The following is a 16,766-nucleotide window of genomic DNA, read 5'->3' as shown; positions in this document are numbered from 1 at the left end:
ATGTGAGGCTATATACAGGGGGTACCGGTACAGAGTCAATGTGGAGGCTATATACAGGGCGGTACGCGGTACGTACAGAGTCAATGTGGAGCTATATACAGGGGTACCGGTACAAATGTGGAGGCTATATACAGGGGGTACCGGTACAATGTGGAGGCTATATACAGTGGGTACCGGTACAGATGTCAATGTGTGGGGGCACCGGTGTCAAGGTAATATGTACATGTAGGTAGAGTTATTAAAGTGACTATGCCTAGATAATAACAGAGCAGTAGTAGAAGGGGGGGGGGGGGGGGGGCAATGCAAATAGTCTGGGTAGCCATTAATTAGTCTGGGGGTAGAAGCTGTTTAGAAGCCTCTTGGACCTAGACTTGGCGCTCCGGTACCGCTTGCCGTGTGGAGCAGAGAGAACAGTCTATGACTAGGGTGGCTTGGAGTCTTTGACCATTTTTGGGCCTTCCTATGACACCGCCTGGTATAGAGGTCCTGGATGGCAGGACGCTTTGCCCCATGTACTGGGCCATACGCACTACCCTCTGTAGTGCCTTGCGGTCGGCGGAGGCCAAGCAGTTGCCATACCAGGCAGTGATGCAACCCGTCAGGATGCTCTCGGTGGTGCTGCTGTAGAACCTTTTGAGGATCTGAGGACCCATGCCAAATCTTTTCAGTCCTGAAACAAATGTTCCTTTATCCACCAGTTCCTGCGCCGAAGTTGAGAGACAAAACAGTGACTGTGTCGATCACGATGAAACAAAGTTCTCCCTCCAATCCAGCATTGAGTTTGTCCGGGTTAGTTTGTTCTTCTTTATATCCTACCACCGTTAGGAATGTTGAGAACATAGCACCAGCCACTAGAATAAATAGATGAAGAAATGAACGAGTGAATGATTTATGTTATTACTAGATGGAGCTATTGAGGATTTCTATACAGTATGGTTCCAAGCTGGTTACAGTTCATTACTTTGAAGCAGTGAAAATTAGTGGGAACTAGGACTAGGCAGCCTATCAGAAAGCTTGAGCACCGTTTTCCTTCTTCATAGGCAGCAAATCAGAACCCCTCTCTCCCTCCAGGGCAGCCTATCAGAAAGCAGAGCACCTCTCTCCCTTCTCCATAGAGGTTTTCCTAGCTCCCACGGTGAACTTGAACTTCGACTGGTCAGCGATCATCTGGTTGATTTCATTCTGTTTGTAGGAGGACAGTTTCTGACCGATCCCTGCTACCTTAKTCTCTTCCYGGTTACCATGGATACACCTCAGACAGGCTCKRCCAATCAGGTAGGCCACCTCGGCCAGGTTGAGGAGAACACACACCCCCGACACGGAGAGCATGAACACGGTGAAGATGGTTTTCTCCGTGGGTCGCGACACGAAGCAGTCCACAGTGTTGGGACAGGGGTACGAGTCACACTTGACCAGACGGAACATCTTGAAGTCAGGGTAGATCAGGTAGAATATATAAAGGAAGCCGACTTCCAGAACGATCCTAAACAGYACACTGATCATGTAGGTCCACCAGAGGGCGCCTGYGATCGCAAACTTCTGATTCTTGATTTGTTCCAGCTCCTTAGGGGAAACGCGCCCGGACTTCTTCAGGATCTTCTTGTTGATGTGTCTGCGATGGGCTACATGCATGGCCACTAGGAGAGCAGGCGTGGACACCAGGATGAGTTGCAAGGCCCACAGGCGGATGTGTGAGATGGGAAAGAACTGGTCATAGCAGACAGAGTTGCAGCCGGGCTGCTCGGTGTTGCAGGTGAATCCAGACTTCTCGTCACCCCAGACCGACTCGGCCGCCACCACGAGGACCAGGATTCTGAAGATGAAAATGACAGACAGCCAGATGCGGCCGATGCCGGTGGAATGCCTGTTTACGCCGCTGATCACGGCGTAAAAGGACCCCCAGTTCATTTTCGATTCCAGGTCTGGAGAGGAGAAACAAGAAGGGACATAGTTCAGACTGTTTAATAATGTTGACGTTTCAGCTCTAAAAGCTTTTCTCAAGCCCAGTCTGGAAAGGAGAAATGTCAAGCTGACGATCACACTCAGRAGAATAACTGTTCTTTAAAAGAATATAAGACTTAGGGAACAACTTTATGTCGACAATGTATTGATACAAGATGACGTTCGATCACACTGGGAAGGGTGGTCATTCTTTATGACCATGTCAAGGAAACATGTAATGAAGGATTCAGGGGACATCAAAGTACATTACATGTTGGTAACCTATTTATACAATCATTGAAACTGTACAATCTCTGAGTCAATCGTTTAATAAAAGGCAGGTAATCAATCAAACCTGTAGTGAGGAAAAAATAGTTATTAAAAAAAAACCACAGGTGTACTGTACCCCACAGGTGTATTGTACCCCACAGGTGTATTGTACCCCACAGGTGTATTGTACCCCACAGGTGTATTGTAACCCACAGGTGTATTGTACCCCACAGGTGTATTGTACCCCACAGGTGTATTGTAACCCACAGGTGTATTGTAACCCACAGGTGTATTGTAACCCACAGGTGTATTGTATGTATCAACCAACCATCATCAGAAATGCTTGAGCTGAAATCCTAAAAACACCAGACACATCGGACAGAAAAACAATTCTCAAACGTACTAATGTAGACAAAAAACCCAGAACTTTCCTCCTACATAAATCAACAACACCCAACCTAACACACCCTTGTCTATGTCTCCTTTCCCTATAAAAGTGCACTACTTTCAACCAGGGCCCACTAAATAGGGTGTGAACTAAAGGAGCCCCAGTATTCCCTGAGCTGTTGGTCCTACCAGTCTCCGCCGGCGGTGTCGGCAGCACCGGGTCCGTAAACCACCACCGTCAGGTGTAGCCTGGCCATGGCGCTGGAGAGGTCGGGTCAAAGCAACGACAAAACAAGACTCAGCCTATCTCTGGCCTGCGCTTTAAGAACCTCGGGGCGATGGCCTGACACGGGCGCAACGTCACGCCACATAACGCTCCGATAGCCAATAGAGAAACGATAACGGAGACATGTGATCCATTCAACAAGTATTAATACTGACTGACCGTAACCTGACCTTCAGACAGACGGAAAAACGGACACGGCTACACTAGACAGACAAGCCAAGATATATTCTCCAAGCAACGACTCAAAACATCCATCTCACAACTAACTTCAGACAGACACTGTCTAAGTCCTCTACTGTAACTGAAGAACTATAGCCAATCTTGAAACAGTCTTTAAACTATGTCAATCATAAAATACACCCAGATCAAACCAAGAGAAGTTACTGTATTCCAGTGAACAGATGTTTCATGTCAGTAACTACTCTCTTTCTGCAGAACCATTCTAGAATCTAGTCTGGAATTCTAGAATTCTCAGAGAACTCCAGAACACCTCAGACAGAATATTTTCTTTTCCTCGTGAATCTCAAMACAACATCATCATCATCATCATCAAAATGGTTAATAAAGAAAATCAGAGATATTGTGATGCATTTTACCTTCAGCTGTGGTGGTACACAAAATGTGTACAAAGAAGGGTTAAATTAAATGAGTGTTTATTTTATCATCGAACCAGAAGGCTCTTGGCTTGTGAACACGATGCGTTGGTAAAATGCTAATCATTCCCGCGACACTAGCCACTACCCTGCACCGTAGCAGAGCCCAGCGGTCATATGGTCTTATATAAACTATTACCATACAATGCTGCCCTTTATCAGAGCCCCAACAAGACTCTGTGTTATTCTGATAAAACGTCCTGGTTTCTGCCTACCCCCAGCAGAACATACAGTAGAAAGAATCTGAGTGGACACAAAAGGCCTGAGTCCCATGCCACATTATTTATTGTGCTGGGAGAGGAGGGGCAGAGGGCTTCTGACCCGAACCACTGAGCGAGAGAGCAGGGGAAAAGGAAGGGCGAGCAGTGGGCAAAATGAGATGTTTGCAGAATCATTCAAGAAACTATAAATCTGAAACGTTTCCAGAAGTGGACAGTCAATGTCTTTGTGTTATATACTGGGTGTTTATTTAGGGAATAGATGGCTCTGATTGGCTTGTTCCCCTGATCTATCCATTGGATGGTTCTGATTGGCTTCTTCTCCTGATCTATCCATTAGATGGGTCTGATTGGCTTGTTCCCCTGATCTATCCATTGGATGGTTCTGGTTGGCTTGTTCCCCTGATCTATCCATTGGATGGTTCTGATTGGCTTGTTCCCCTGATCTATCCATTAGATGGTTCTGATTGGCTTGTTCCCCTGATCTATCCATTNCCCCTGATCTATCCATTGGATGGTTCTGATTGGCTTGTTCCCCTGATCTATCCATTAGATGGTTCTGATTGGCTTGTTCCCCTGATCTATCCATTAGATGGTTCTGATTGGCTAGATCCCTCCATTCATAGCTCAAATCTCTAAATGTTATTTCTGTTCGTCTGTCTGTCTATTTTTCCACTAAGAACAACATTCACACCTCTTACCCAATTAGGTGTTAGAATGGAATGACCAAGTGACTGCTGTGGTCTCATGTCAGACAGAGGTTGAAACCAACTCTGCTGAGCCCCAAGCCCTGAGGACACAAGCCCTGAGGACACAAGCCCTGAGGACACAAGCCCTGAGGACACAAGCCCTGAGGACACAAGCTCTAAGTCCNGAGCCCCAAGCCCTGAGGACACAAGCCCTGAGGACACAAGCCCTGAGGACACAAGCCCTGAGGACACAAGCCCTGAGGACACAAGCCCTGAGGACACATGTCATCACCTGGGGGAACAACCACAGAAAGGCTGTATTTGCGTATACTTATTTTACCAGGTCAGTTTCCTTATTTGACCAGGTTAGTTTCCTTATTTGACCAGGTTAGTTTCCTTATTTGACCAGGTCAGTTTCCTTATTTKACCAGGTCAGTTTCCTTATTTTACCAGGTCAGTTTCCTTATTTTACCAGGTCAGTTTCCTTATTTTACCAGGTCAGTTGACTGAGAGCACATTCTCATCTACAGCAACGACCTGGGGACTAGTTACAGGGGAGAGGAGGGGGTGAATTTTTAGAATAGTGTACCATTTTAGACCCAGAGATAAATCTTCAACGTGACAGATGCAGAGACAGACAGATAAGGCTATACGGACACTCCTGACCTGCAAACCAAAATGTACTTTCAGAATTGGTTAAACTTAGGTTAGGGTCAAGGGTTTGATTATTAAGGTTAGGGATAAGGGTTTGATTAAGGTTAGGGTTAAGGGTTTGCTTATTAAGGTTAGGGATAAGGGCAGTGCTAGACTTGGACTGAAATAGGTTCCGGTTCTCATTTTGTGTGCCGGTACTGTTTATACAGTATTTTAGGKRCAGGAGCTCCACAATRCTGTTGAGCTAATATTSTRTAAGAGGATTAGGAGCTGAAGCAGTTGAACAKTTGAGGTRCCGGTACTCAGCTCCGCTGATCTCCTGCCCAAGTCGAGCACTAATTAAGAGTTAGTTTTCATTTTTTGGGGTTAGTCGTTTTACAGGAGTGTCTTTCCATCCCTGAGAAACAGTGCATTGGGAAAGTATTCAGACCCCTTCCCTTTTTCCACATTTTGTTACGTTACAACCTTATTCTAAAATTGATTAAATACATTTTTTCCCTCATCAATCTTCACACAATACCCCATAATGACAAAGCGTAAACAGATTTTTTAAAACATTTTTGCAAATGAAATATCTTATTTAAGTATTCAGACCCTTTGCTATGAGACTCGAAATTGAGGTCAGGTGCATCCTGTTTCCATTGATCATCCTTGAGATGTTTCTACAACTTGATTGGAGTCCACCTGTGGTAAATTCAACTGATTGGACAGGATTTTAAAAGGCACACACCTCTATATATACGGTCCCACAGTTGACAGTGCATGTCAGGGCAAAAACCAAGCCATGAGGTCGAAGGAATTGTCCGTAGAGCTTTGAGACGGGATTGGGTCGAGGTACAGATCTGGGGAAGGGACCATCACAATTTTGCAGCATTGAAGGTCCCCAAGAACACAGTGCCTCCATCATTCTTAAAAGAAGAAGTTTAGAACCACCAAGACTCTTCCTAGAGCTGGCCTCCGGCCAAACTGAGCAATCGGGGAGAAGGGCCTTGGTCAGGGAGGTGACCAATAACCCGATGGTCACTCTGACAGAGCTCCAGAGTTCCTCTGTGGAGAAGGGAGAAACTTCCAGAAGGACAACCATCTCTGCAGAACCCACCAATCAGGCCTTTATGGTAGAGTGGCCAGACGGAAGCCACCGCAGTAAAAGGCAGATGACAGTCGGCTTGGAGTTAGCAAAAGACACCTAAAGGACTCTGACTGTGAGAAACTATTTTATTTTTTATTGGCCAGTCTGGGATATGGCTTTTTCTTTGCAACTCTGCCTAGAAGGCCAGCATCTCGGAGTCGCCTCTTCACTGTTGACGTTGAGATGCTGGTGTTTAGCAGGTACTATTTAATGAAGCTGCCAGTTGAGGACTTGTGAGGCGTCTGTTTCTCAAACTAGACACTCTAATGTACTTGTCCTCTTGCTCAGTTGTGCACCGGGGCCTCCCACTCCTCTTTCTATTCCGGTTAGAGCCAGTTTGCCTGTTCTGTGAAGGGAGTAGTACACAGCGTTGTACGAGATCTTCAGTTTCTTGGCAATGTCTCACATGGAATAGCCTTCATTTCTCAGAACAAGAATAGACTGACGAGTTTCAGAAGAAAGTTCTTGTTTCTGGCCATTTTGAGCCTGTAATCAAACCACAAAATGCGATGCTCCAGATACTCAACAAGTATAGCTAACACAACGTGCCATTGGAACACAGGAGTGATGTTGCTGATAATGGGCCTCTGTACACTATGTAGATATTCCATTTTAAAAAATCAGCTGTTTCCAGCTACAATTGTCATTACAAAATGAACAATGTCTACACTGTATTTCTGATCAATTTGATGTACTTAAATGGACAGAAAATGTGACCCCAAACTTTTGAATGGTAGTATATATATATACAGGGGGAGAACAAGTATTTGATACACTGCCGATTTTGCAGGTTTTCCTACTTACAAAGCATGTAGAGGTCTGTAATTTTTATCATAGGTACACTTCAACTATGAGAGACGGAATCTAAAACAAAAATCCAGAAAATCACATTGTATGATTTTTAAGTAATTAATTTGCATTTTATTGCATGACATAAGTATTTGATACATCAGAAAAGCAGTACTTAATATTTGGTACAGAAACCTTTGTTGCAATTACAGAGATCATACGTTTCCTGTAGTTCTTGACTAGGTTTGCACACACTGCAGCAGGGATTTTGGCCCACTCCTCCCTACAGATCTTCTCCAGATCCTTCAGGTTTCGGGGCTGTCGCTGGGCAATACGGACTTTCAGCTCCCTCCAAAGATTTTCTATTGGGTTCAGGTCTGGAGACTGGCTAGGCCATCCAGGACCTTGAGATGCTTCTTACGGAGCCACTCCTTAGTTGCCATGGCTGTGTGCTGTTGTCGTTGTCATGCTGGAAGACCCAGCCACGACCCATCTTCAATGCTCTTACTGAGGGAAGGAGGTTGTTGGCCAAGATCTCGCGATACATGGCCCCATCCATCCTCCCCTCAATACGGTGCAGTCGTCCTGTCCCCTTTGCAGAAAAGCATCCCCAAAGAATGATGTTTCCACCTCCATGCTTCACGGTTGGGATGGTGTCTTGGGGTTGTACTCATACTTCTTCTTCCTCCAAACACGGCGAGTGGAGTTAGACCAAAAAGCTCTATTTTTGTCTCATCAGACCACATGACCTTCTCCCATTCCTCCTCTGGATCATCCAGATGGTCATTGGCAAACTTCAGACAGGCCTGGACATGCACTGGCTTAAGCAGGGGGACCTTGCGTGCGCGCAGGATTTTAATCCATGACGGCGTAGTGTGTTACTAATGGTTTTCTTTGAGACTGTGGTCCCAGCTCTCTTCAGGTCATTGACCAGGTCCTGCCGTGTAGGTCTGGGCTGATCCCTCACCTTCCTCATGATCATTGATGCCCCACGAGGTGAAATCTTGCATGGAGCCCCAGACCGAGGGTGATTGACCGTCATCTTGAACTTCTTCCATTTTCTAATAATTGCGCCAACAGTTGTTTCCTTCTCACCAAGCTGCTTGCCTATTGTCCTGTAGCCCATCCAGCCGTTGTGCAGGTCTACAATTTTATCCCTGATGTCCTTACACAGCTCTCTGGTCTTGGCCATTGTGGAGAGGTTGGAATCTGTTTGATTGAGTGTGTGGACAGGTGTCTTTCATACAGGTAACGAGTTCAAACAGGTGCAGTTAATACAGGTAATTAGTGGAGAACAGGAGGGCTTCTTAAAGAAAAACTAACAGGTCTGTGGAGAGCCGGAATCTTACTGGTTGGTAGGTGATCAAATACTTATGTCACGCAATAAAATGCAATTAATTATTTAAAAATCATACAATGTGATTTTCTGGATTTTTGTTTTAGATTCCGTCTCTCACAGTTGGAAGTGTACCTATGATAAAAATTACAGACCTCTACATGCTTTGTAAGTAGGAAAACCTGCAAAATCGGCAGTGTATCAAATACTTGTTCTCCCCACTGTATATAAATAAATCCCCTAATTCTACCACCCTTCCCCTAATTGGAGTAAAATAACAGACAACAATACTTAGGCTTCTACTTAAACTTATACATTTTACAGACACAATCTATTTTACAATAGTTATCTTTTTTTATTCATTTTTATTTGTTTTTAGTCCCACCCTTCAGCTGCCCTCAACCCCTCCCATCCATCTCTAATTGACATATATTTTTCCACTGTGCTGTAATGTTTCACAAGTTCTGAACCTTTATATTCTCATAGTTTCTACAGATTGTAAATTAAAGATGCATATTTTTACTAAATATTATTTTATTAAATCGATTGACTATGTCTTTTCAGGTCACCCAGTAGTGCTACATGCAGGATTAGCTCCAGGTAAATGTTGCAATTCTTCAGCCATTCCTGAACCTGCGACCAAAAACAAGCTACATATGGACAGTACCAAAACAAGTGATCTAATGATTCTGTCTCTTTGCAGCAAAATCTGCAGGGCTTGAAATGTTGTATCCCCCATATATACTGTATATAACATTCTATTGGTAGCAAGAATTTTGTATAATAATTTGAATAGAAAAACGATGTTGTGAATCCGGCGTTGTTTTGCGTGTCAATTCATAAACAATGTGCCATGGAATCGGTACATCGAAAATATCTTCACAACTATTTTGCAACCTGTTTGGCACAGCTGTCATTTTTTGGGTCCATAAATTAAGCTGGTATACTTTTTTAATTTATCACCATTTTCTTTAACTCCTTTTATTCTTTAATTCAGGGCCATCAGACAAGTTACCTACCTTCTCCCTCTTCCACTTGCCTCCTCTATTTTTGCGGTAATGCTGCAATCAGTTAGTTGTGATTTGGGGTAGAGCAGATATCTTTGTTAGCTGGATGTGTGACGTAACTCCACCAGTCCTATTTATGATATTATTAACATTAACATCATAAATAGGACTGGTGGAGTTACGTCACACATGCAGCTAACAAAAATACCATTACTAAATCATTTTTTCCCAAAATGATGTTTTTTTAAAATCAATTTGTATATTTGAGTTTAACCATAATATATTTTTTTAAACATTTGTTCTGTCTTTTCAGGTGGATTAATCTGAAATTTCAACCAGCTTTCTGTAGCTTGTTTAAAAAAAAACAATATTCTGGAGATGTTTTCATTTTCAAATAACCGAAAGTGAGAAATTGTAATCTGTATAAAAGGGGAAAAGGCCATTCTTGAGCCATTTTTACTAATCTGCTAGAAAAACTGTTTGGATTTAAGTACAACTTTTGTATGACAGAGGTTTAATTATTTAATATTCAATTCAATGCTGCTGCAAGAGCCACTGAGCCACTGAAATGTAATCATTTCAGCCCTCTGAATGAACATTGAACCAACCCATTATATAAATAGACACATTTAATTTTGTCTGGCTTGCCATTCCAAATAAAGTGGAATATATTTTGCACATATAATAAAATAAAATAGTTCGGTGTAGGCAGGGCCATAAGTAAATAGGAAAATGATAGAATTAATCAGGGTGTATTTTCCTTTACTTTATATATATATCATTTTTTATTTAACTAGGCAAGTCAGTTAAGAACAAATTCTTATTTACAATGACGGCCTTGTTCAGGGGCAGAACAACAGATTTGTACCTTGTCAGCTCAGGGATTCGATCCAGCAAACTTTCGGCTACTGGTCCAACGCTCTAACCACTAGACTACCTGCCGCACCATATAAATGTATTGTTTTTCAGTCTCTCGGTCCCTGCTTTGATGCACCTGTACTGACCTCACCTTCTAGATGGTAGCGGGGTGAACAGGCAGTGGCTCGGGTGGTTGACGTCCTTGATGATCTTCTTGGCCTTCCTGTGACATCGGGTGCTCCTTCGTATGCTTAAAGTACTTGGCTTCCTCTTTCAAAATATCCGTTAGGTGAATCATGGATGACGAACGTCACAGCATTGTTGCGTTAGTTGTTTGTTTAATGTAAATCTTTTCCTTTATGATCGGGACCTCTTAGTGGTAATTGTGATAACTGCACTGTGATTTTAATTTTGTAATAAATTAGGTTAGGGATTTTTTTTATAAATGCACATTAACAATCCCAATGTCGTTTAACTATTTAAAATGTTCACACCCTTAATTGGAACTATTTATAAATTAGTATTATTTGTGATGCATGTTATGGATGAGAAGTCCAGCAGGTGGCGCAAGATACTACAGTGAAAACACTTCAACTCTGAGGATGAGAGTTGTTCTGCATGGTGGTTTGAGAGTCATACATAATGATGTCTGTATGACTGTCTGTGTCAGCAATGCGTGGTGCTTGCTGTGTCTCTGTCAGTAGAGCGTGGTGCTTGCTGTGTCTCTGTCAGTAGAGCGTAGGTGCTTGCAGTGTCAGTCAGTAGAGCGAGGTGCTTGCAGTGTCAGTCAGTAGAGCGTGGTGCTTGCTGTGCTTGCTCTGTCAGTCTCTGCTTGCTGTGTCTCTGTCAGTAGAGCGTGGTGGCTTGCTGTGTCTCTGTCAGTAGAGCGTGGTGCTTGCTGTGTCTCTGTCAGTAGAGCGTGGTGCTTGCTGTGTCTCTGTCAGTAGAGCGTGGTGCTTGCTGTGTCTCTGTCAGTAGAGCGTGGTGCTTGCTGTGTCTCTGTCAGTAGAGCGAGGTGCTTGCAGTGTCTTGTCAGTAGAGAGCGTGGTGCTTGCTGTGTCTCTGTCAGTAGAGCGTGGTGCTTGCTGTGTCTCTGTCAGTAGAGCGTGGTGCTTGCAGTGTCAGTCAGTAGAGCGTGGTGCTTGCAGTGTCAGTCAGTAGAGCGTGGTGCTTGCTGTGTCTCTGTCAGTCTCTGCTTGCTGTGTCTCTGTCAAGTAGAGCGTGGTGCTTGCTGTGTCTCTTGCAGTAGAGCGTGGTGCTTGCTGTGTCTCTGTCAGTAGAGCGTGGTGCTTGCTGTGTCTCTGTCAGTAGAGCGTGGTGCTTTGCTGTGTCTCTGTCAGTAGAGCGTGGTGCTTGCTGTGTCTGTCAGTAGAGCGTGGTGCTTGCTGTGTCTCAGTCAGTAGAGCGTGGTGCTTGCTGTGTCTCTGTCAGTAGAGCGTGGTGCTTGCTGTGTCTCTGTCAGTAGAGCGTGGTGCTTGCTGTGTCTCTGTCAGTAGAGCGTGGTGCTTGCCTGTGTCTCTGTCAGTAGAGCGTGGTGCTTGCTGTGTCTCTGTCAGTAGAGCGTGGTGCTTGCTGTGTCTCTGTCAGTAGAGCGTGGTGCTTGCTGTGTCTCTGTCGTAGAGCGTGGTGCTTGCTGTGTCTCTGTCAGTAGAGCGTGGTGCTTGCTGTGTTCTGTCAGTAGAGCGTGGTGGCTTGCTGTGTCTGTCAGTAGAGCGTGGTGCTTGCTGTGTCTGTCAGTAGAGCGTGGTGCTTGCTGTGTCCTGTCAAGTAGCAGCGTGGTGCTTGCCCTGTTCTGTCAGTAGACGCGATGGTGCTTGCTGTGTCTGCTTCAGCTAGAGCGTGGTGCTTGCTGTGTCTGTCAGTAGAGCGTGGTGCTTGCTTGTGTCTCTGTCAGTAGAGCGTGGTGCTTTGCTGTGTCTCTGTTCAGTAGTAGCGTGGTGCTGCTGTGTCTCTGCAGTACGAGCGTGGTGCTTGCTGGTCTCTGTCAGTAGAGGTGGGTGCTTGCTGTGTGTCTGTGTAGAGCGTGGTGCTTGTGTTGTCTGTCAGTAGACGTGGTGCTTGTCTGTGCTGTCAGTTAGAGCGTGGTGCTTGCGTGTTGTTCAGTAGAGCGTGGTGCTTGCTTGTGTCGTGATCAGTAAGCGTGGTGCTTGCTGTGTCTGTCAGTAGTGTCGCAGCTGAGCGTGGTGCTTGCTGTGTCTGTCAGTAGAGCGTAGGTGCGCTGCTGCAGTACGTGTGCTTGCTTGTCCAGTAGTCCACTTAATGCTCCTGGATTATTAGGAGCATCTGCTACGGGACTCAAATGTTTCTACAGTTGATCAATAGTCTGGGTCAGGGGCTCAGTGGTATCATTAGATTTTGTTTAATAGTTCATCACAACAACTACCCTGTGGTACTTTGAAATGCTGCTCTTGAGGACCTCGAATTAATAACTTTTAGCAGTTCTGGCAGAGCAATTCCAATCACAACCATAAAATCAAGACGTCTACAGATAACACACAGAAACAGCACAGCGGTTGGTTAAATTTAACCCAGTCAACCAAGGACTGTACATGCATTGAACACCACAATACAGCAGAGACATGATGTTGGTTCTCACTACAGAAAACAAAATGCGCACCTATTCTCTTGTATAATCCTACTACCTTTTGGTCACAACAGCGGCCTGTCAAAGCCTCGGTTGGCACACTACGGGCCCCTGGTCCAAACAGCCTTACGGGGCCTGGTCAAACAGCCTTACGGGCGCCTGTCCATAACAGCTCTTGAACGGGGCCCTGTCAACAGCAAACGGCCTGCACCTTACGGGGCCTGGTCAAAACAGCTTACGTCAGCCTGGTCATCAACAACTGGGGTCCCTGGTCCAAACAGCCTACGGGGCCCTGATCAACCAGCCTTACGGGGGTCCCTGGCAATCAGACCACGTGCCCCTTACGGGGCTTGAATCTCACAGCTTTCACGCGGTGCCCTGGTCAGAACAGCTTTTACAGGTGGCCCTGGCAATCAGTTAGTAGGGCTCAAACACCCTAACGGGGCCCTGGTCAACAGCCTTACGGGGCCCTGACAAACAGCCTTACGGGGCGCCTTGGTCAAAACAGCCTTACGGGGCCCTGGTGGGGCCTTCTGGTCATATCCAGCCTTACGGGGGCCTGGTCAATAACAGACCTTACGGGGCCCTGGCTCAAACCAGCCTTACGGGCCCTGATCAACAGCCTTACGGGGCCTGGTCAAACAGCTGTACATTTCTACATGCCCCAGTAGTGAGCTGGCAATTGCACAGCCGTCTCTGGCCGGGGCCCTGTTTAGACACATCCTCTTAACGGGCTGTAACACCATCGAAAGGGACCGTGTTCAGTCTGTTACAAAACCTAACATCAGAGCTAGCAGAAAGCTCACAAACACCCAATAACATTTAATTCTCTCCAACACCACAAGTTTGGACCGGTATGAACCCCTCCATGGTCTGGCAGGCTGTGATGATGTTGGGTCTGGGTTGGGGCTGGAGGAGAAGCCAGGGTGGTGGGGCTGGAGAAGAAGACAGGCTGGGGGTGGGGGCTGGAGAGAAAGCCAGTTGGGGTGGGGGTTGGAAGAAGCCAGGTTGGGTGGGGGCTGGAAGAGAAAGACAGGGTGGGGTGGGGCTGGAGAGAAGACAGGGTGGGGTGGGGCTGGAGAGAAAGACAGCTGGGGTGGGGGCTGGAGAGAAGACAGGCTGGGGGTGGGGGCGGCAGAGAAGACAGGCTGGGGTGGGGGTGGAGAGAAGACAGGGTGGGGTGGGGCCTGAGAGAAGCCAGGTTGCGGGTGGGGGCTGGAGAGAAGACAGGGTGGGGTGGGGGCTGGAGAGAAGACGGCCTGGGGTGGGGGGCTGGAGAGAAGCCAGGGTGGGGTGGGGGGCTGGAGAGAAGACAGGGTGGGGTCGGGGGCTGGAGACGAAGACAGGCTGGGGTGGGGGCTGGAGAGAGACAGGGGGGGTAGGGTTGGGGCTGGAGAGAAGACAGGGTGGGGTGGGGCTGGAGAGAAGCCAGGTTGGGGTGGGTGCTGCGAGAAGCCAGGCTGGGGTGGGGCTGGAGAGAAGCCAGGCTGGGTGGGGGCCTGGAGAGAAGACAGGGTGGGTGGGGGCTGCGAGAGAGCCAGCGGTGGGGTGGGGCTGGAGAGAAGCCAGGGTGCGGGTGGGGCTGGAGAGAAGCCAGGGGTGGGGTGGGGGCTGGAGAGAAAGGCCAGGCTGGGGTGGGGGCTGGAGAGAAGCCACGGCTGGGGTGGGGGCTGGAGAGAAGATAAGGGTGGGGTGGGGGCTGGAGAGAAGCCCAGGCTGGTGGGGGCTGGAGCAGAAAGACAGGGTGGGGTGGGGGCTGGAGAGAAGACAGGTGTGGGGTGGGGGCTGGAGAGAAGCCAGGGTGGGGTGGGGGCTGGAGAGAAGCCAGGTTGGGGTGGGGGCTGGAGAGAAGCCAGGTTGGGGTGGGGCTGGAGGAGAAGAAGCAGTTGGGGTGGGGGTGGAGAGAAGCCAGGGTGGGTGGCGGGCTGGAGAGAAGCCAGGTTGGGTGGGGGCTTGGAGAGAAGACAGGGTGGGTGGGGGCTGAGAGAAGCCAGGGTGGGTGGGGGCTGGAGAGAAGCCAGGTTGGGGGTGGGGGCTGGAGAGAAGCCAGGTTGGGGTGGGGGCCTGGAGAGAAGCCAGGGTGGGTGGGGGCTGGAGAGAAGCAGGTTGGGGTGTGGGGCTGGAGAGAAGCCAGGCTGGGGGTGGGGGCTGGAGAGAAGACGGGTGGGGTGGGGCTTGGAGAGAAGACAGGCTGGGTGGGCGGCTGGAGAGAAGCCAGGGTGGGGGTGGGGCTGGGAGAGAAGACAGGGTGGCGGTGGGGGCCTGGCAGAGGAAGCCAGGGTGGGGTGGGGGTGAGAGAAGCCAGGCTGGGGTGGGGGCTGGAGAGAAGCCAAGGCTGGGGTGGGGCTGGAAGAGAAGACGGGTGGGTGGGGGCTGGAGAGAACCGCCAGGCTGGGTGGGGGCTGGAGAGAAGACAGGGTGGGGTGGGGGCTGGAGAGAAGACAGGGTGGGGTGGGGGCTGGAGAGAAGCCAGGGTGGGGTGGGGCTGGAAGAAGAACAGGGTGGGGTGGGGGCCTGGACAGAGGAAGACAGGGTGGGGTGGGGGCTGGAGAGAATCCGGCTGGGGTGGGGGCTGGAGAGAAGCCAGGCTGAGGTGGGGGCTGGAGAGAAAGCCAGGCTGAGGTGGGGCTGGAGAGAAGCAGGCTGGGGTGGCAGCTGGATGGCTGGGCCTCCATCCCTGGTCCATGCTTCTCTGGGCCAGCAGCAGGGCCAGTTACGGTTAGTCCGTGTTTCCCATTGTCTTGGTGGAGCCTGTTCCAAGGCCACGTAGACGAACAGAGGCCAGACACATGTCGGCCAGCACAGCTTACGAATGGCAGCATAGAAAAACTGTCTGAGTTAGACAATTGTGGGAACCTGGAGAGAGACGAGAGGAGGAGGGGAGGTTGAGGAGGAAGAGAGTGGGAGGAAGGAAGGGGAGAGCGTGAGGAGGAGAGAGAGGTGGGGAGGAAGGAGAGGGGGAGGAGGAGAGAGAGAGGTGGGGAGGAAAAGGAGAGGAAGACAGGTGACGAGGAAGAGAAAAGTTCAATTCAAATAATTGTTTTGAATATTGATTGGGATATTTAGGCCCTCTCAGACCAAGAAATAATGATTTCCCTTCAAAGATGTATGCCTTTGATGCGAAGTATCATCCCATGGGCAGGGTGACCATCAGGATGTGAAGAAGAGAAGAGTTTTCAAGGAGCAGACACCAGGGACTGTCATTCTGCAGGAGACACAATATACATCCTCCATCATTCATGTCTTGGTGGCGAGGCTCTGGGGTGAGGAACATCCCTCCAGGTCGTTGGTGGAGGCTCTGGGTGGAAGAACATCTCATGTCTTGGTGGACGGCTCCTGGGTGAGAACATTAACGTGAACTGCATGTGTTTTGATATTATTGAATGCTAGACTTTATGTTAGCTATGGGAACGCTAATACCCGATTAGAGCGAGCTAGAATACCCCCTAAGACCAGTGTGCTGCCTCTAGTGGGGAAACTCAGCCCATGATCCAACCAACACTGTAGACGCCAGTGGTGCTGCCCTCTAGTGGAGAAACTCAGAATCGATCACAACCCCTGTAAGACCAGTGGTGCTGCCCTATGTGGGGAAACTCATCAGATCCACCACACTGTAGACCAAGTGGTGCTGCCCTCTAGTGGGGAAACTCAAATAATGATCCACCAACACTGTAGGACCAGTGGTGCTGCCCTCTAGTGGGAAACTCAGAATGGATCCCCACAACTGTAAGACCCAGTGGTGCTGCCCTCTAGTGGAGACCTCAAATGATCCACCAACACTGTAGACAGTGGTGCTGCTCTAGTGAGAACTTCCAAGAATATCCACCAACACTGTAGACCAGGGTGCTGCCCCTCTAGTGCCACTCATAGAATGATCCACCAACACTGAGACCAGTGTGCTGCCCCTCTAGTGGAGAAACTCAATAATGATCCCACCAACACTGTAGACCAGTGGTGCTGCCTCT

The 16,766-nt window shown here is 48.2% G+C and overlaps 3 protein-coding genes across 3 annotated transcripts in view; all 3 read right to left on the bottom strand.

Moving 5' to 3' along the window:
* Nucleotides 1-673: 673 nt before the first annotated feature.
* On the bottom strand, nt 674-1,914 carry LOC112074249 (gap junction beta-1 protein-like). The gene has a single exon (XM_024141449.2). It carries the CDS (start codon nt 1,906-1,908, stop codon nt 1,081-1,083), a length of 828 nt encoding a protein of 275 aa, XP_023997217.1. The 5' UTR covers nt 1,909-1,914; the 3' UTR covers nt 674-1,080.
* Nucleotides 1,915-13,562: 11,648 nt separating this feature from the next.
* On the bottom strand, nt 13,563-15,476 carry LOC112074247 (uncharacterized). Its single transcript, XM_024141447.1, has one exon. The coding sequence runs from the start codon at nt 15,474-15,476 to the stop codon at nt 13,563-13,565; it is 1,914 nt and encodes a 637-aa protein (XP_023997215.1).
* Nucleotides 15,477-15,520: 44 nt separating this feature from the next.
* Nucleotides 15,521-16,766, bottom strand: part of LOC139025356 (vacuolar ATPase assembly integral membrane protein VMA21-like) — an 11,582-nt gene continuing 10,336 nt past the window's right edge. The window contains 3 exon segments of the mRNA XM_070440447.1: nt 15,521-15,606; nt 15,880-15,957; nt 15,960-16,006. Coding sequence (XP_070296548.1) covers nt 15,521-15,606; nt 15,880-15,957; nt 15,960-16,006 — 211 coding nt within the window.

This window comes from Salvelinus sp. IW2-2015, unplaced genomic scaffold, assembly GCF_002910315.2.
Source record: "Salvelinus sp. IW2-2015 unplaced genomic scaffold, ASM291031v2 Un_scaffold2548, whole genome shotgun sequence".
Taxonomy (NCBI): domain Eukaryota; kingdom Metazoa; phylum Chordata; class Actinopteri; order Salmoniformes; family Salmonidae; genus Salvelinus; species Salvelinus sp. IW2-2015.
Note: the sequence above shows the minus strand (reverse complement) of the source record. Positions and strands in the feature narration are given on the sequence as shown.